General features: G+C 50.9%; 1 protein-coding gene across 1 annotated transcript; it reads right to left on the bottom strand.

Annotated features, from left to right (window-relative positions):
* Positions 1-840: 840 nt before the first annotated feature.
* ZMYND10 (zinc finger MYND-type containing 10) lies at positions 841-16,926 on the bottom strand (the record flags this gene model as incomplete). The annotated part of the gene is made up of 7 exons (XM_089655549.1): positions 16,722-16,926; positions 12,472-12,580; positions 10,540-10,656; positions 8,237-8,290; positions 5,281-5,433; positions 1,009-1,097; positions 841-941 (listed from the first exon to the last, which is right to left on the bottom strand). Coding segments are annotated over exons 1-7 (715 nt in total), but the record flags the coding sequence as incomplete, so codon positions are not given.
* Positions 16,927-20,202: the final 3,276 nt, after the last annotated feature.

Genomic DNA, 20,202 nt, shown 5'->3' with positions numbered 1-20,202 from the left:
ATTTTTCTTCCATGAAAAAACCCGGAAAGGACGAAAAACGGATGTAAATGGATATACTGACAATTTTTGCATTGGTAAAGGATGTTAAAAAAAACGGATGTAAACTGAGGAAAAACTGACATGAACTGATCATTTTTTCTTTGAAAAAACGTGACTGAACTGATGAAAAAAATGGAACACCCGTGTGAAAGGACCCTATAGCCGCATCTGTTCTTTCACACCGGCGGTCTGTTTTTTTCATCAGTTCAGTCATGTTTTTTTTTTTAAAGAAAAAACGATCATTTCACATCAGTTTTTCATCAGTTTACATCCCTTTTTTTTACATCCTTTACCATTACAAAAACAGACAGTATGTCCATTTACATCAGTTTTTCATCCGTTCCGGGTTTTTTTTAACAGAAGAAAAATAGGGTTTTCTTCCATTTAAAAAAACGGATGTTAACGGATGCGGCTATAGGGTCCTTCCACACGGGTGTTCTGTTTTTTTCATCAGTTTAGTCACGTTTTTTCAAAGAAAATACAGATCCGTTTACATAAGTATTTCATCCATTTACATCCGTTTTTCACATCCTTTACCAATTTATAGGGAAAGTTGATCCCGGGAATATCCGATTGCCTCTCGGGGGGGATCAGGAAGGAATTTTTTCCCAGCAGGAGCAAATTGGATCGTGCTTTGCTGGTTTTTTTGCCTCCCTCTGGATCCACAGGAATACATGGGGGTCCGTATTTCATCCGTAAACGGACCTACGGAACGCCCGGGTGAAAGGACCCAAACCCAGTGTGGTGCGCTCATACACGGTCAGCGTTGCCTCCCTCCCCCTCCCCCCATGATACGGGTACCTTGGTGTCGCCGGCTCCAGGGACAATGCTGCAGCAGCTCCACCAGAACGCAGGGCAGGTTGTGGGTGTTCAGTAGCCGTGTGGTCACACTAAGCGACAGACTGTGAACAGACAAAGAATCTCATATATCTCTTCCTATGACCGGACCCGACCCTTCGCCATCCTCACCTGTCTGTGTGGTCGGTGACGTAACGCAGGACTGACAGACACTTCAGGGCGATGTCAAACTCCAGAGCCGCAGATTGTCGCTTCAGTTCCTGGAAGGGGTAGCAGAGGGTTTCGTGAACTATTCGTGCAGGAAAACGGTTCAGTGATTACAGCTGAAATTTAATCGACTTGTCGTTTACCTCCCCCGTTTCCTTCCATGACATTAAGAGCCAATCACACTTGTCATGTGACTTTGGGGTTCAAAGTCGCCTGACAAGTCACACCTCATGTTTCCCAATTTATTTTATTTATTTATTTCAGGTACTTCTATAGCGCCGGTAATTTACGCAGTGCTTTATATACAGTATATATTGTACATTCCCATCAGTCCCCGCCCCCGAGGAGCGTACAATCTAAGGTCCCTAACTCACATTCATACATACACATACTAGGGACAATTTAGACAGGAGACAATTCACCTACCAGCATGTCTTTGGAGTGTGGGAGGAAACCGGAGGAAACCCACGCAGGCACAGGGAGAACATGCAAACTCCAGGCAGGTGGTGCCGTGGTTGGGATTCGAACCAACGACCCGAGTACTGCCAGGCAGAAGTGCTAACCATTTAGCCACTGTGCTGCCCGCAATGAGCATCATTCATATCTGTGCAGCTCCAAGTCGTTCCCGCACTGCTTTGGTCCGACTTTCATGTGACTTGAGGGCCATAGACTTCAATGTAAACCCTTTTAAGTCACCTGAAAGTCGCACCTCTATATTAGCCCGGGTTCACACCGATGCGCTGCGGAATTCTCAGCGTTTTCCGCACCGTGTCAGAATCGCACCCCGTTCACGCGAACCTCTGCTGGTGTGTATGTTAACACCCCGAAATCGGTCCGCAAAACGCAGTGCGATGTGCAGAATCGAGATTGTATAGGTGTGAATACCCGTGCGAACCGATTCTAGTGCTGACCTTTTGGGTGCAGTGCGATTTGAGCCATACAAAATGTACAGCTCTGATTGCACCACATATAGGGCAGCACATTGGCTCAATGGTTAGCACTTCCACCTGGCGGTACTCGGGTCGTTGGTTCGAATCCCAACGAGGACACCACCTGCCTGAAGTTTTCTTGTTCTCCCTGTGGCTGCGTGGATTTCCTCCAGGTACTCCGGTTTCCTCCCACACTCCAAAGACATGCCAGGAGGTGAACTGGTTCCTGTCTAAATTGTCCCTAGTATGTGTATGTATGAATGTGAGTTAGGGACCTTAGATTGTACGCTCCTTGAGGGTTAGGGACCTTAGATTGTACGCCCCTTGAGGGTTAGGGACCTTAGATTGTACGCCCCTTGAGGGTTAGGGACCTTAGATTGTACCCCCCTTGAGGGTTAGGGACCTTAGATTGTACGCCCCTTGAGGGCTAGGGACCTTAGATTGTACACCCCTTGAGGGTCAGGGACCTTAGATTGTACACCCCTTGAGGGCTAGGGACCTTAGATTGTACGCCCCTTGAGGGTTAGGGACCTTAGATTGTACGCCCCTTGAGGGCTAGGGACCTTAGATTGTACACCCCTTGAGGGTTAGGGACCTTAGATTGTACACCCCTTGAGGGTTAGGGACCTTAGATTGTACACCCCTTGAGGGCTAGGGACCTTAGATTGTACGCCTCTTGAGGGTTAGGGACCTTAGATTGTACGCCCCTTGAGGGTTAGGGACCTTAGATTGTACGCCCCTTGAGGGTCAGGGACCTTAGATCGTACGCCCCTTGAGGGTTAGGGACCTTAGATTGTACGCCCCTTGAGGGCTAGGGACCTTAGATTGTACACCCCTTGAGGGCTAGGGACCTTAGATTGTACGCCCCTTGAGGGTCAGGGACCTTAGATTGTACGCCCCTTGAGGGTTAGGGACCTTAGATTGTACGCCCCTTGAGGGTTAGGGACCTTAGATTGTACGTTCCTCGGGGGCGGGGACTGATGTGAATGTACAATATATATGTAAAGCGCTGCGTAAATTGACGGCGCTATATAAGTACCTGAAATAAAATAAATATAAATCACATGTGATCTGCAGGGAATGCGGTGCGGTTCCTGTGCGAATCACATGCGATGTACCACCCCGCATTAGTGTGAACCCGGCCTAATACATGCGACTTGTGTGCGACTTTGCACAGCACAATCATCCTTGCTCAAAACCAAAGTCGCACTCATCCAAAGTCACATCAAGTTGCACTGTAAAGTCTCAATGAAAATTGCACGATTTTGAAAAAAAAAATCGATTTCATGACATTCTTTTTTTTTTCCCCCTTATTTTAGATCCAATGATGTCATCACTGGGTCTTTGTGCTTCTCTATGCAACGCAGGCAGATTATGGCTGGTAGCCAGGATTTGAATATAGGACCCCGTGCTACATGGCTGAAGTGCTAACCACTAAGCCACTGAACTTTTTTTTTTTGGTTTGCTATTCTTGAACCCTTTATGGTCCATTATCCAAAGGAGGGAGTAAAGAGCTCCCCAACACATGTGCGCTACGTCTGCTGAATTGACTTTCTATTCATATAGATGGGCTGCCTAACGAATGTGCGTGAGCCGAATTTTGCATGATTATGTACGTCGGTGACACACGTCCCAACCCACCGCACATGTATGAGGAGCTGATGTTTAATCTGCTTATATTTACCTTCCGTGGCTCCTCCCCCTCATTAACATGCTAACTAAAATTTTAAATAAAACCTCCCATTTTCATGACTTTTTTTTTTTGAAGACCTTGTGATGACATCACTGGATCTCTGTGCATCTCATACAGTGCAGGCAGATCATGGCTGATGGGAGGGGCCAGCAGGGTGCTGTACATAGCTTCCAGAAAACATCACAGCACCCCGCCCCTCAGCACTCCTCTCAAGAGCCCTCAGCAATGATACAAGCAGTGGGAGGACCTATGCAAATTTCAAATGGCTTGATGGGTGGAGTCAGTCTGGAGGAGTGGCCGTTCTAGGCAGGCTGTATTTGCATGCAGACCACTCTTGGTGATGCTGAGCCTCCATGATTGTAAGAACTGCAATCCGATGGATGAAAGGGGCGGGACCAGGGACAGTCAGGCGGGGCCAGGGACAGTCGGGCGGAGCCAGGGACAGTCAGGCTGGGGTAAAAGCGCTAGATGATGTTGGACGCCCTCCAGCCCGGAAATGAGGCGGAGCTCTATCTGATTGACTGCAGTTTCTAATGAAGAAGCTCACAGTGTGCGGTGACATCAGAGGAAGCCATTTCAGTCCCAGAGAGGAGCCAGTACACCTGTGCAAGACTGAAGAGGAGGAGCCGGTACACCTGTGCAAGACTGAAGGGGAGGAGCCGGTACACCTGTGCAAGACTGAAGGGGAGGAGCCGGTACACCTGTGCAAGACTGAAGGGGAGGAGCCGGTACACCTGTGCAAGACTGAAGGGGAGGAGCTGGTACACCTGTGCAAGACTGAAGGGGAGGAGCAGGTACACCTGTGCAAGACTGGAGGGGAGGAGCCGCTACACCTGTGCAAGATTGGAGAGGAGGAGCCGATACACCTGTGCAATACTGAAAGGGAGGAGCCGGTACACCTGTGCAAGATTGGAGGGGAGGATCCGGTACACCTGTGCATGATTGGAGGGGAGGAGCCAGTACACTTGTGCAAGACTGGAGGGGAGGAGCCGGTACACCTGTGCAAGACTGGAGGGGAGGAGCCGCTACACCTGTGCAAGACTGGAGGGGAGGAGCCGGTACACCTGTGCAAGACTGAAGGGGAGGAGCCGGTACACCTGTGCAAGACTGAAGGGGAGGAGCCGGTACACCTGTGCAAGACTGAAGGGGAGGAGCAGGTACACCTGTGCAAGACTGGAGGGGAGGAGCCGCTACACCTGTGCAAGATTGGAGAGGAGGAGCCGATACACCTGTGCAATACTGAAAGGGTGGAGCCGGTACACCTGTGCAAGATTGGAGGGGAGGATCCGGTACACCTGTGCATGATTGGAGGGGAGGAGCCAGTACACTTGTGCAAGACTGGAGGGGAGGAGCCGGTACACCTGTGCAAGACTGGAGGGGAGGAGCCGCTACACCTGTGCAAGACTGGAGGGGAGGAGCCGGTACACCTGTGCAAGACTGGAGGGGAGGAGCCGGTACACCTGTGCAAGACTGGAGGGGAGGAGCCGGTACACCTGTGCAAGACTGGAGGGGAGGAGCCGGTACACCTGTGCAAGACTGGAGGGGAGGAGCCGGTACACCTGGGCATGACTGGAGGGGGGCCGGAGGTCATCACATGACTTGGTTACCACTTACCTCTAGTGAAGAGACATCCTCGGACACATTCGCCATCATCCTTTCCTGGTTCGGTGACTCTCCGGAGGATCCCTTCGCTGCCAGCATAGCGAGTTTGCGGTGACAGTAATCGATCAGATCCAGGACCAGATCCTCTGCAGATTCGCACACTTCCTGCACACAACATGGACACATCCAGGGAGTCAGAGGAGCTCAGATCTGCTGACAGGTAACAATAAATCCCAAAACAGAACCAGCCAGGTACAGTGCTGCTGCGCTGATGTCATAGAAACCGGCGACAAGCCCTTCCGTATTACTTACAGCGGAGATGTTATCAAATATATGTTTGTATGCCAAGCAATGTGTCATTGTAACACTTCCTCAGAGGAGACTCAAGAAATGCCTCCTCCTGCTTCTACAATGTTACAATGTACAGTCTGATCACTGGGGGAGGGGAGACTGAGGAAATGCCTCCACCTCCTTCTACAAAGTTACAATGTACAGTCTGATCACTGGGGGAGGGGAGACTGAGGAAATGCCTCCTCCTCCTTCTACAAAGTTACAATGTACAGTCTGATCCCTGGGGGAGGGGGGACTGAGGAAATGCCTCCTCGTCCTTCTACAAAGTTACAATGTACAGTCTGATCACTGGGGGAGGGGAGACTGAGGAAATGCTTCCTCCTCCTTCTACAAAGTTACAATGTACAGTCCGATCACTGGGGGAGGGGACACTGAGGAAATGCTTCCTCCTCCTTCTACAAAGTTACAATGTACAGTCTGATCACTGGGGGAGGGGAGACTGAGGAAATGCCGCCTCCTCCTTCTACAAAGTTACAATGTACAGTCCGATCACTGGGGGAGGGGAGACTGAGGAAATGCCTCCTCCTCCTTCTACAAAGTTACAATGTACAGTGTGATCACTGGGGGAGGGGAGACTGAGGAAATGCCTCCACCTCCTTCTACAAAGTTACAATGTACAGTCTGATCACTGGGGGAGGGAAGACTGAGGAAATGCTTCCTCCGTCCTTCTACAGAGTTACAATGTACAGTCTGATCACTGGGGGAGGGGAGACTGAGGAATTGCCTCCTCCTCCTTCTACAAAGTTACAATGTACAGTCTGATCCCTGGGGGAGGGGAGACTGAGGAAATGCCTCCTCCTGCCTGCAGTAGACTAATGACATCATAGCAGAAGTAAACCCTCCTATCCTTTGTAGCCATGGAAGCTGCCATCTTAGCCGCTTTTTGATCTTCAGTTGCCATGGTGCTGCTTGTGATCACTTATGACTACAGCCATTTGATGGCTTGACATTTGGGTTGAGAGCACGAGCAACTGTGACAGGTATCACTCATGTCATGCTTTGAATGGAACCATTTTGTTCTCGGTGGGTTTAGTTCCACTTTACTGAGTATCCCAGAGCCGTTGTTCCCAACCACTGGACCGCGGCCTCCTCCCTCCTGGGCCTTCGGTTTGCTGCAAATCTCCTAACTTTGCAGCGTGCCTCATGGCTCTCATGGTGGCCAAACCCCCCCCCCCCCCCCAGGGTCCCTGAGAGCCCTCAACCTTCAAACTGCCCCCCAACCTCCCACAGTGCTCCCCCCCCCCCCAGTCTGCTGCTGAGCTTCCAGCACTCCATTGTGCCTCTAACCCCCATCAGTATCCTACAGTCCCCCCACCCCTCCCTAGAAACCTCATCCCCTACATGGCGACTGCTGCAGAGTCCCGTAACCCACTCCACTAACCCCCTTCCCCTCCATCCCAGTGACACTCCGCCCCGTTCACAGCCATCCAGCATTTTCATAATAAAAAGACAGGGGGCGCCGTAAGCCTCTGGGTTTGACAAAGGGTGGTTCCAATGCCCCAAAACGCGTCGCCAAGCCCGCCGGCACGCCACTACGTCGCTTCCGGTTCCAGTTTCCTGCCACTGTTTGCTCTCCATGCTGGTTACTGCTCCCGGCTGCTTCCTACTTCAAGCTCTGCAATGCCGTACTGAACGCTCCATAACTACCCCAACCGCTTCCAGGTACGACTCCGCAACACCCGGCCTCTCTCCTGACGGACTGTGCAACACCCGGCCTCTCTCCTGACGGACTGTGCAACACCCGGCCTCTCTCCTGACGGACTGTGCAACACCCGGCCTCTCTCCTGACAGACTCCGCAACACCCGGCCTCTCTCCTGACGGACTGTGCAACACCCGGCCTCTCTCCTGACGGACTCCGCAACACCCGGCCTCTCTCCTGACGGACTCCGCAACACCCGGCCTCTCTCCTGACGGACTGTGCAACACCCGGCCTCTCTCCTGACGGACTCCGCAACACCCGGCCTCTCTCCTGACGGACTCCGCAACACCCGGCCTCTCTCCTGACGGACTGTGCAACACCCGGCCTCTCTCCTGACAGACTGTGCAACACCAGGCCTCTCTCCTGACGGACTCCGCAACACCCGGCCTCTCTCCTGACGGACTCCGCAACACCCGGCCTCTCTCCTGACGGACTGTGCAACACCCGGCCTCTCTCCTGACGGACTGTGCAACACCCGGCCTCTCTCCTGACGGACTCCGCAACACCCAGCCTCTCTCCTGATGGACTCTGCAGTGCCTTGTGATGGGCCTATATCTGCATTTCAACCCTTTCCTTACGGTTCAATAAACATCTACACTTAGATGGTGGCGCCCCCCGTCCTACACAATAAACGGATAGGGGGCGCCACCGTCTAAGTGCAGATTATTGTAAGTGTAGGTTATTGTTGTTACAGTCCAGAGATTAGCCAATGCCAGAGGAGCTGCAGCCATGAAAGTGGACTTTTAAAATGATGGATAGTTATGGACTAAACTTTACTTTTTTACTGTGCGGGCATGGAAGGTTCTGGAAGAATTTACCGGACTCTGGTCTCAAAAAAGGTTGAGAACCCATTGCCCAGCGTTTACATTTATACAAATGTCTTTGGGTCCCGGTGTGTGAACATCGGCCATCCTCACCTTGTGATAGGAGATCGTCTCCAGCAGGTTAATGATGGTGGCCTCATGATGTATCTGTAGAGAGAGGACATACCATAGATGATCAATAAAACGGCCATCAGTCCCTCCCCTCATGCCAGGGTACTAGGTGTAGTCCTGGACTCCAATCTGTCCTTTCAGCCCCAAATCCAATCGCTGTCCAAATCTTGTAGACTTCACCTCCGCCACATCTCCAACCTCCGCCACATCTCCAACCTCCGCAACATCTCCAACCTCCGCCACATCTCCAACCTCCGCCACATCTCCAACCTCCGCCACATCTCCAACCTCCGCCACATCTCCAACCTCAGCAACATCTCCAACATCTCCAACCTCCACAACATCTCCAACCTCCGCCACATCTCCAACCTCCGCCACATCTCCAACCTCAGCCACATCTCCAACATCTCCAACCTCCGCCACATCTCCAACCTCAGCAACATCTCCAACCTCCGCCACATCTCCAACCTCAGCAACATCTCCAACCTCAGCCACATCTCCAACCTCCGCCACATCTTCAACCTCCGCAACACCTCCTGCCTCCGCAACATCTCCAACCTCCGCAACATCTCCAACCTCAGCAACACCTCCTGCTTCCGCAACATCTCCAACCTCAGCAACATCTCCAACCTCAGCAACACCTCCTGCCTCCGCAACATCTCCAACCTCCGCCACATCTCCAACCTCAGCAACATCTCCAACATCTCCAACCTCCGCCACATCTCCAACCTCAGCAACATCTCCAACATCTCCAACCTCCACAACATCTCCAACCTCCGCCACATCTCCAACCTCCGCCACATCTCCAACCTCAGCAAAATCTCCAACATCTCCAACCTCCACAACATCTCCAACCTCCGCCACATCTCCAACCTCCGCCACATCTCCAACCTCCGCCACATCTCCAACCTCCGCCACATCTCCAACCTCAGCCACATCTCCAACCTCCGCCACATCTCCAACCTCAGCCACATCTCCAACCTCAGCCACATCTCCAACCTCCGCCACATCTCCAACCTCCGCAACATCTCCAACCTCAGCAACACCTCCTGCTTCCGCAACATCTCCAACCTCAGCAACATCTCCAACCTCCGCAACATCTCCAACCTCCGCCACATCTCCAACCTCCGCAACATCTCCAACCTCCGCAACATCTCCAACCTCCGCAACATCTCCAACCTCCCCAACATCTCCAACCTCCCCAACATCTCCAAGATACGCCCGTTCTTAACCTCGGAAACCACTAAGCAACTTATTCCCTCCCTGGTTATCTCTCGTCTTGACTACTGTAACTCCCTCCTCATTGGCCGACCTCATTGCAGGCTATCCCCTCTTCAGTCTATCATGAATGCTGCTGCCAGACTAATCCACCTTACTAACCGTTCTGTATCTGCCACACCTCTCTGCCAATCCCTCCACCGATCTTCATTCAGTGTCCTCCACCCCTCTCTGCCAATCCCTCCACCGATCTTCATTCAGTGTCCTCCATCCCTCTCTGCCAATCCCTCCACTGGCCTCCATTCAGTGTCCTCCACCCCTCTCTGCCAATCCCTCCACTGGCCTCCATTCAGTGTCCTCCACCCCTCTCTGCCAATCCCTCCACTGGCCCCCATTCAGTGTCCTCCACCCCTCTCTGCCAATCCCTCCACTGGCCCCCATTCAGTGTCCTCCACCCCTCTCTGCCAATCCCTCCACTGGCTTCCCATTGCCCAACTAAAACAATTCAAAACATTAACAATAACATATAAAGCCATCTAAAACTCCACCCCAAATTACATCACCGATCTTGTCTCTAAATATCACCCAAACTGTCCTCTCCGCTCCTCGCACGACCTCCTGCTCTCTAGCTCCCTTGTCTCCTCCTCCCATGCTCGTCTCCAGGACTTCTCCAGAGCTTCCCCCATCCTCTGGAACTCTCTATCCCAATCTATCAGACTATCGCCTACTCTGCTCACTTTTAGGCGATCTCTGAAAACCGATCTCTTCAGGGAAGCCTATCCTGCCCTCAGCTAATAATGGAATCTTCTACTCTTCCAACCAGCCCATCCCCCACAGTTACTACCTTTTGTACCACTAGCCCCTCCCCCTTAGATTGTAAGCTCCCAGGATCAGGCCCTCCTATCCCTCTTGTATTGAACTGTATTGTTGCTGTATTGTCTCCCGTTATATTGTAAAGCGCTGAGCAAACTGTTGGCACCATAAATCCTGTATAATGATAATAGATGATCACCAATGTCTGGATACGGAGCCCCATCATTGGACGTCGGAGCTGACACGGTACTTACCACCATGTAGAGGGGGAAGGTGCTGCTGGGCTGGAAATCTTGTAGCTGGCAGAACACAGGGAAGACTTTCAGCTTCCAGATCTCTACGCTGACCAGCTGGCGGATTAATATGGGGATCTGTGAGAGAGGCAAGGAGAGGGGACAGGTGACAACGTCCATATTTGTTTCATCAACAAGTTTTATTTGATAAGAACAAAGTTCTACAATGTTTCTGCACTTTTGTTTTACAGAAAAACTGAACAAAAATGTAACAAAGTGACGTGTACAGTACATGACGGGGACTGAAGCAGTATTAAAGTGTTACTGAACCCACAACAGTCCAATCAGTCTGTAGATGCAATGAAGCATGCTTGTTATACTCACTGTGGGACCTAAGGGGTTAATCCTCTGCACTGTGTAAAAAGGCTGTTTGATCCTGTCCCTCCTCTTCTTCAAATTACCATGCTGATAAGACAGGCTGAACCCCTAGCCCTTCTGCACATGCTCAGTTTAGTGTATATTGCTAGAGAGGTTTTTTTTTTTTTTCTACGGAGAGTGCATGTGAACAGCACTGTCCAGACAGAAATCAGGGGTCCTGCATCCTCCTACAGCAGAAAAAAAACTCCTTCTACAAGCTTTAACCAGTGCTCTGCTGAAGTCACAAGACTGCTCTAACTGCTGATGAGAAAAGGGATTTAGCAGTTTATATTTACTAAAATAATTGCATTTCAATGTGCTGTATACTGTGGGAGAGCGGATATAGTGAATGCGGGGTCCGGGGAGAGTGGATACACTGAATGCGGGGTCCGGGAAGAGCGGATATAGTGAATGCGGGGTCCGGGGAGAGCGGATATAGTGAATGCTGGGTCCGGGGAGAGCGGATATAGTGAATGCGGGGTCCGGGGAGAGCGGATATATCGAATGCGGGGTCCGGGGAGAGCGGATATATCGAATGCGGGGTCCGGGGAGAGCGGATATAGTGAATGCGGGGTCCGGGGAGAGCGGATATAGTGAATGCGGGGTCCGGGGAGAGCGGATATAGTGAATGCGGGGTCCGGGGACAGAGGATATAGTGAATGCGGGGTCCGGGGACAGAGGATATAGTGAATGCGGGGTCCGGGGAGAGCGGATATAGTGAATTTGGGGTCCGGGGAGTGCGGATATAGTGAATTCGGGGTCCGGGGAGTGCGGATATAGTGAATTCGGGGTCCGGGGAGTGCGGATATAGTGAATTCGGGGTCCGGGAAGAGTGGATATAGTGAATGCGGGGTCCGGGGAGAGCGGATATAGTGAATTCGGGGTCCGGGGAGAGCGGATATAGTGAATGCGGGGTCCGGTGAGAGCGGATATAGTGAATGCGGGGCCCGGGGAGAGCGGATATAGTGAATGCGGGGTCCGGGGAGACCGGATATAGTGAATGCGGGGTCCGGGGAGACCGGATATAGTGAATGCGGGGTCCGGGGAGAGCGGATATAGTGAATTCGGGGTCCGGGGAGAGCGGATATAGTGAATTCGGGGTCCGGGGAGAGCGGATATACTGAATGCGGGGTCCGGGGAGAGCGGATATAGTGAATGCGGGGTCCGGGGAGAGCGGATATAGTGAATGCGGGGTCCGGGGAGAGCGGATATAGTGAATGCGGGGTCCGGGGAGAGCGGATATAGTGAATGCGGGGTCCGGGGAGAGCGGATATAGTGAATGCGGGGTCCGGGGAGAGCGGATATAGTGAATGCGGGGTCCGGGGAGACCAGATATAGTGAATGCGGGGTCCGGGGAGAGCGGATATAGTGAATGCGGGGTTCGGGGAGAGCGGATATAGTGAATGCGGGGTCCGGGGAGAGCGGATATAGTGAATGCGGGGTCCGGGGAGAGCGGATATAGTGAATGCGGGGTCCGGGGAGAGCGGATATAGTGAATGCGGGGTCCAGGGACGGGCATTATATGATATAGGTTACCTTGCCATGGGTGAGCAGAAGATCTTTGATCATCTCTTCCTGTCCAGTGGAGGCATTCAAGATTGCCTGCATGTTCAGCTTTTCAACATATTCATGCTGCTTGAACCACCTGATGGGAGGATACAATTAGTTCACAGTGACGTCCATCCACTGATGATTGTCTCATGTGATATCTCTTTTGGAAATATTACACACCGCAGTCAATTCATCAAAGTAAATATTGAGTTTGCTGTAAATGCTGCAAATTTAGGAAATAAGTGAGGTCTATGCCACATACAAATTTGGATAAATCATTCAAGCCCCAGATTCCCATCCTCCCCTCTGTAGCCCCACACCCCTTCCTAACTCTTCCTGAACATCAGATCCCCAGCATTTCTTTTCCAGAACCTCAGACTGCCATCCTCTCCTCTCCACAACCTGAGACTTCCATTTTCTCCTCTACAAAACCTCATATCACTATCCTTTCCTCTCCAGAACATCAGGGTCCCATTCTTTCCCCTGAAGAACCTCAGACTCCCATCCTCTCTTCTCCAGAATCTCAGACTTCCATCCTCTCTTCTCCAGAACCTCAGACTTCCATCTTTTCTTCTCTTGAAACTCAGACTCCCATCCTCTCTTCTCCAGAATCTCAGGCTCCCATCCTCTCTTCTCCAGAATCTCAGACTTCCATCCTCTCTTCTCTAGAACCTCAGACTTCCATCCTCTCTTCTCTAGAACCTCAGACTTCCATCCTTTCTTCTCCAGAACCTCAGACTTCCATCTTTTATTCTCCAGAAACTCAGACTCCCATCCTCTCTTCTCCAGAATCTCAGATTTCCATCCTCTCTTCTCCAGAACCTCAGACTTCATCCTCTCTTTTCCAGAACCTCAGACTTCCATCCTCTCTACTCAAGAACCTCATACTCCCATCCTCTCTTCTCCAGAGCCTCAGACTTCCATCCTCTGTTCTCCAGAACCATAGACTCCCATCCTCCTTCTCCAGAACCTCAGACATCCATCCTCTCTTCTCCAGAACCTTAGACTTCCATGTTGTCTTCTCAATAACCTCAGATTTCCATCCTCTCTTCTCCAGAACCTCAGACTCCCATCCTCTCTTCTCCAGAATCTCAGACTTCCATCCTCTCTTCTCCAGAACCTCAGACTCCCATCCTCTCTTCTCCAGAACCTCAGACTTCATCCTCTCTTTTCCAGAACCTCAGACTTCCATCCTCTCTACTCAAGAACCTCATACTCCCATCCTCTCTTCTCCAGAGCCTCAGACTTCCATCCTCTGTTCTCCAGAACCATAGACTCCCATCCTCCTTCTCCAGAACCTCAGACATCCATCCTCTCTTCTCCAGAACCTTAGACTTCCATGTTGTCTTCTCAATAACCTCAGATTTCCATCCTCTCTTCTCCAGAACCTCAGACTTCCATCTTTTATTCTCCAGAAACTCAGACTCCCATCCTCTCTTCTCCAGAATCTCAGATTTCCATCCTCTCTTCTCCAGAACCTCAGACTTCATCCTCTCTTTTCCAGAACCTCAGACTTCCATCCTCTCTACTCAAGAACCTCATACTCCCATCCTCTCTTCTCCAGAGCCTCGGACTCCCATCCTCTTTTCTCCAGAACCTCAGACTCTCATCCTCTCTTCTCCAGAACCTCAGACTTCCATCCTCTGTTCTCCAGAACCATAGACTCCCATCCTCCTTCTCCAGAACCTCAGACATCCATCCTCTCTTCTCCAGAACCTTAGACTTCCATGTTGTCTTCTCAATAACCTCAGATTTCCATCCTCTCTTCTCCAGAACCTCAGACTCCCATCCTCTCTTCTCCAGAATCTCAGACTTCCATCCTCTCTTCTCCAGAACCTCAGACTCCCATCCTCTCTTCTCCAGAATCTCAGACTTCCATCCTCTCTTCTCCAGAACCTCAGACATCCATCTTTTCTTCTCTAGAAATTCAGACTCCATCCTCTCTTCTCCAGAATCTCAGACTCCCATCCTCTCTTCTTCAGAATCTCAGACTTCCATCCTCTCTTCTCTAGAACCTCAGACTTCCATCCTTTCTTCTCCAGAACCTCAGACTTCCATCTTTTATTCTCCAGAAACTCAGACTCCCATCCTCTCTTCTCCAGAATCTCAGACTTCCATCCTCTCTTCTCCAGAACCTCAGACTCCCATCCTCTCTTCTCCAGAATCTCAGACTTCCATTCTCTCTTCTCCAGAACCTCAGACATCCTTCTTTTCTTCTCTAGAAACTCAGACTCCATCCTCTCTTCTCCAGAATCTCAGACTCCCATCCTCTCTTCTCCAGAATCTCAGATTTCCATCCTCTCTTCTCCAGAACCTCAGACTTCATCCTCTCTTTTTCAGAACCTCAGACTTCCATCCTCTCTACTCAAGAATTTCATACTCCCATCCTCTCTTCTCCAGAGCCTCGGACTCCCATCCTCTTTTCTCCAGAACCTCAGACTCTCATCCTCTCTTCTCCAGAACCTCAGACTTCCATCCTCTGTTCTCCAGAACCATAGACTCCCATCCTCCTTCTCCAGAACCTCAGACATCCATCCTCTCTTCTCCAGAACCTTAGACTTCCATGTTGTCTTCTCAATAACCTCAGATTTCCATCCTCTCTTCTCCAGAACCTCAGACTTCCATCCTCTCCTCTAAGAACCTCAGATCCCCATCTTTTCCTCTCTAGAACCTCAGACTCCCATTCTCTCCTCTACATACTGTAACTTCAGATCACTATCTTCTCCTCTGCAAAACCTTAGATCCCCCTATTCTACTTTCCAGATCCCCATACTATCATCTCTAGAACCCAAGATCCTCATACTCTACTAGAACCTCAGATTCCCATCCTCTCCTGAACCTCAGACCCCCATCCTCTCCCTCTCCAGAACCTAAGGTTCCCATACACTCCTTTTGAGAAGCTCTCTAGAACCTCAGACCCCCAGCCTCTCCTCTCCAAAATCTAGGATCCGTATTCTCTTCTCTCCAGAACCCCATCCTCTCCTCTCCAGAACCTCAGATCCCCATCCTCTCCTCTCTAGAACCTCAGAATCCCATTCTCTACTCTCCAGAACCTCAGACTCCCATCCTCTCCAGAATTTATATTCCCATCCTCTGCTCTAGAACCTCAGAATCCCATCCTCTGCTCTCCAGTACCTCAGACTCCCATCCTTACCTCTCCAGAACCTCAGACTCTCATGGTCTCCAGGACCTAGACTTCCATTCTCTATACTCCAGAACCTCAGACTCCCATCCTCTCCAGAACCTAGACTTCCATCCTCTATTCTCCAGAACCCAAAATCTTTGTAACTCTAGAATCTTAGATTCCCATTCTTCCCTCTATATAACTTCAGACCACTATAGTCTAATTTCCAAAATCTCAGATCCCCCTCTTCTAGAACCCCAGACCCCCATATTCTCCCCCACAGACTCCTTTCCTCACCCCAGAATCCAGATCCCCATCTTCTCCACCCACAGACCCCTTTCCTCAACATAGTCCAGACCCCCATCTTCTCCCCCACAGACCCCTTTCCTCGCCCCAGAATCCAGACCCCCATCTTCTCCCCCACAGACCCCTTTCTTCACCCCAGAATCCAGACCCCCATCTTCTCCCCCACAGACTCCTTTCCTCTCCCCAGAATCCAGACCCCCATCTTCTCCCCCGCAGACCCCCTTCCTCACCCCAGAATCCAGACCCCCATTTCCCCCCCCCCCGACCCCTTTCCTCACCCCAAAATCCAGACCCCCATCTTCTCCCCCCATAGACCCCTTTCCTCACCCCAGAGTCCAGACCCCCATCTTCTACCCCACAGACCCCTTTCCTCACCCCAGAATTCAGACCCCCATCTTCTCCCCCCATAGACCCCTTTCCTCAACCCAGAGTCCAGACCCCCATCTTCTCCCCCTACAGACCCCTTTCCTCACCCCAGAATCCAGACCCCCATCTTCTCCCCCCATAGACCCCTTTCCTCACCCCAGAGTCCAGACCCCCATCTTCTCCCCCCACAGACCCCTTTCCTCACCCCAGAGTACAGACCCCCATCTTCTCCCCCCCGCCCACAGACCCCTTTCCTCACCCCAGAATCCAGACCCCCATCTTCTCCTGCCACAGACCCCTTTCCTCACCCCAGAATCCAGACCCCCATCTTCTCCCCCCATAGACCCCTTTCCTCACCCCAGAATCCAGACCCCCATCTTCTCCCCCCACAGAACCCTTTCCTCACCCCAGAATCCAGACCCCCATCTTCTTTCCTTACCCCCCAGATCCGGTGTCCCTCAGGGGGAAGCTCTGCAGGCTCTGCACCATGCCCTCAGCCTCTCCATACAGCAGCACCGGACTCTCCTCCATCTCTCCTGGTGCTCAGAGCCAATTCCAGCTATTACCATGGAGACAGCACGCGATACGCACTGAGCACGCGCCGCTTCCCCCGTCTCCTCGGCAACGCCCGCTTCCCTCCGCGCCTGCGCACGGTGCGCTCCTTTGTCTGCTGTATGCGCGTGCGCGGAAAGGCTTTCCTCTGCCAGGCCGGAAGTTGTTGTGGTCCCCCAGCTGCCCTCGACCCCCCTCTGTTGTGTAACCGCAGGAAGTGCCCCGCCGCCATATTGGCACACCCTGTGGCTTTGTTGTCCTCTGGACAATGGTGTCAGGGCGCCTAGATGGAAGTGTGGGGCTGTGGTGGGAGAATGTCAGTGAGGGGTGCCCTGTTGGGGGTGTTGGTGCAATTGTAACAGAAGTCATGGAAAATGGTGGCCCTGTGTGCGCCAGTTGCGTCTGCGCTGTGTTGTGATCGCTGATCGTGTGTTATCATCTATTGGTTGTTGACGACTGATAGACTACAGCTGACCTGTCATACTAATGAACCTGTTGCTATTGGCAATTTGCTAACAAAACTCAGCGAGTGCTCACCTGCTGCTATGGTGACCTGTGCGACAAATGAGTGTCACCGACATACTGCGGTACATGGAAAAATGAGAAGGGCACCATGAAAGCTCTGGAGGGGGAGAGGATGGGGGTCCAAAGCTTTGGATGGGAGAGAATGGGGGTCCTGGGTTCTGGAGGGGGAGAGGATGGGGGATCCAGGGCTCTGGAGGGGGAGAGGATGAGGGCTTGGGCCTCTGGAAGGGGAGAGGATGGGGTTCTGGAGGCGGAGAGGATGGGGTTCTGGAGGGGGAAAGATGGGGGTCCAGGGTTCTGGAGGAGGGGAGGATGAGGTCCCGGGGCTCTGAAGGGGGAGAGGATAGGGGTTCTGGAGGGGGAGAGGATGGGGGTCCAGGGCTCTGGAGAAGGAGAGGATTAGAGCCCAAGGCTCTAGAGGGGGAGAGGATGGGGGTCCAGGATACTGGAGGGGGGAAAGATGGGGGTCCATGGTTCTGTCACATGTTCTGTCCCCCTTTGTAATGTACAGCGCTGAGCGAACTATTGGCGCTTTATAAATACTGTATAATAATAATAATAGAGGGAGGTGTTCAGTAGGGTTGAGGTCAGGGTTCTGTGCAGGACACTTGAGTTCCTCCACACCAAACTTGTCAAACAATGTCTATGGACCTGGCTCCACTCTTTTAGTAGCTCATATGTTGGGCACCAAAAGAAAAGCCCTTGGTTACAATTGGAGTTCCAATTCATCCTAAAGGTGTTCAGTAGGTTGCGGTCAGGGCTGTGAACAGGAAACTTGAGTTCCTCCTCACCAAACTGGTCAAACCATGTCTTTATGGAGCTGGCTTTGTACACGGGCACAGTGACCGTGGAACAGAACTAGGGTTGAGCTCAGGGCTCTGTGCAGGATACTTGAGTTCCTCCACATCAAACTGGTCAAACGATGTCTTTATGGAGCTGGCTCCACTCTTTTAGTAGCTTACATGTTGGGCACCAAAAGAAAAGCCCTTGCTTACAATTGGAGTTCCAATTCATCCTAAAGGTGTTCAGTAGGGTTGAGGTCAGGGCTATGTGCAGGACATTCGAGTTCCTTCATACCAAACTTGTCAAACCATGTCTTTACGGAGCTGGCTCCACTCTTCTAGTAGCTCTAATAGCTCACACTGTATGTTGGGCCCCACATTGGCAGCAAAAGAAAAGACCTGGCTCACCACTGTCGTTCTAATTCATCTCAATGGTGCTCAGTGGGGTTGAGGTCAGGGCTTTGTACAGGAAACTCAAGTTCCTCCTCACCAAACTGGTCACACCATGTCTTTATGGAGCTGGCTTTGTACCCAGGGACAGTCACAGTGGAACAGAAAAGGGTCTTCACCAAACTGCTACCACAAGGTTGGGAAGAGTTCAGTTGTCTACAATGCCTTTATATGATGTACAGTATCCTTCACTGGAAACGTCTGAACTCCTGGGAGGGGTGTTCCACTACTTTTGCTATATACAGTTAGGTCCATATACATTTGGACACAGGAACAATTTTCATACTTTTGGCTCTGTATGCCACCAGAATAAATTAAAATGAAACAATCCACATGAATTGAAGTGCAGACTTTCAGCTTTAATTCAAGGTGTTGAACATAAATATCAAGTACAAATTGTAGGAACTGCAACCATTTTTATACACAGTCCCTCCATTTTCAGGGGCTGAAATGTCATTGGACAAATGAATAAAATCATAAATAAAATGTTCATTTTTAATATTTTGAGAATCCTTTACTGGCAATGACTGCCTGAAGTCTGGAACCCATGGACATTACCAAAGACTGGGTTTCCTCCTTTCTGATGCTTTGCCAGGCTCTAACTGCAGCTGTCTTCAGTTGTTTTTGGTTTGTGGGTCTTTCTGCTTTTAGTTTTACCTTCAGCAAGTGAAATGCATGCTCAATTGGTTTGAGATCAGGTGACTGACTCGACCATTGCAGAATATTCCACTTCTTTTCCTTCACAAGCTCCTGGATTGCTTTTGCAGTGTGTTTTGGATCATTGTCCATCTGTACTGTGAAGCGCCGTCCAATCACCTTTGCTGCATTTGGCTGAATCTGGGCTGGCGGTATATCTGTATACACGGCAGAATTCATCCGGCTGCTTCTGTCACATCATCAATAACCACCAATGACCCAGTGCCACTGGAAGCCATGCATGCCCATGCCATCACCCTGCCTCCACCGTGTTTTACAGATGACGTTGTGTGCTTTGGATCATGAGCTGTTCCAAGTCTTCTCCACACTTTTTTCTTTCCTGTCGTTCTGGTACAGATTCATCTTAGTTTCATCTGTCCAAAGAATGCTTTTCCAGAACTGGTCCAGCTTTTTTAGATGTTTTTTGGTAAAGTCTAATCTGGCTTTTCTATTCTTCAGGCTTATGAATGGTTTGCACCTTGTGGTGAACCCTCTGTATTTGCTCTCATGAAGTCTTCTCTTGATTGTAGACTTTGACAATGATACGCCCACCTCCTGGAGAGTGTCCTTCACTTGTCTGGATGTTGTGAATGGATTTGTCTTTACCATAGAGAGGATCCTGCGTTCATCCACCACTGTTTTCTTCCATGGACGTCCACGCCTTTTTATGTTGCTGAGCTCACCTGTGCGTTCTTCATTCCTCAGAATGGACCAAACTGTTGATTTGGCCACTCCTAATGTTGCTGCGATCTTTCTGATGGATTTATTTAGTTTTTGAAGCCTTGCAATGGCCGGTTTCACTTGCATGGACAGCTCCTTTGAATGCATGATGTAGATTCACAGCAATAGATTCTGAATGCAAATACCGCACTTAGAATCAACTCCAGACCTTTTACCTGCTTAATTGATGAAATA

Source organism: Staurois parvus, unplaced genomic scaffold (genome assembly GCF_062004578.1).
Source record: "Staurois parvus isolate SC_StPar_1 unplaced genomic scaffold, SC_StPar_1.0 ptg000847l, whole genome shotgun sequence".
Taxonomy (NCBI): domain Eukaryota; kingdom Metazoa; phylum Chordata; class Amphibia; order Anura; family Ranidae; genus Staurois; species Staurois parvus.
Note: the sequence above shows the minus strand (reverse complement) of the source record. Positions and strands in the feature narration are given on the sequence as shown.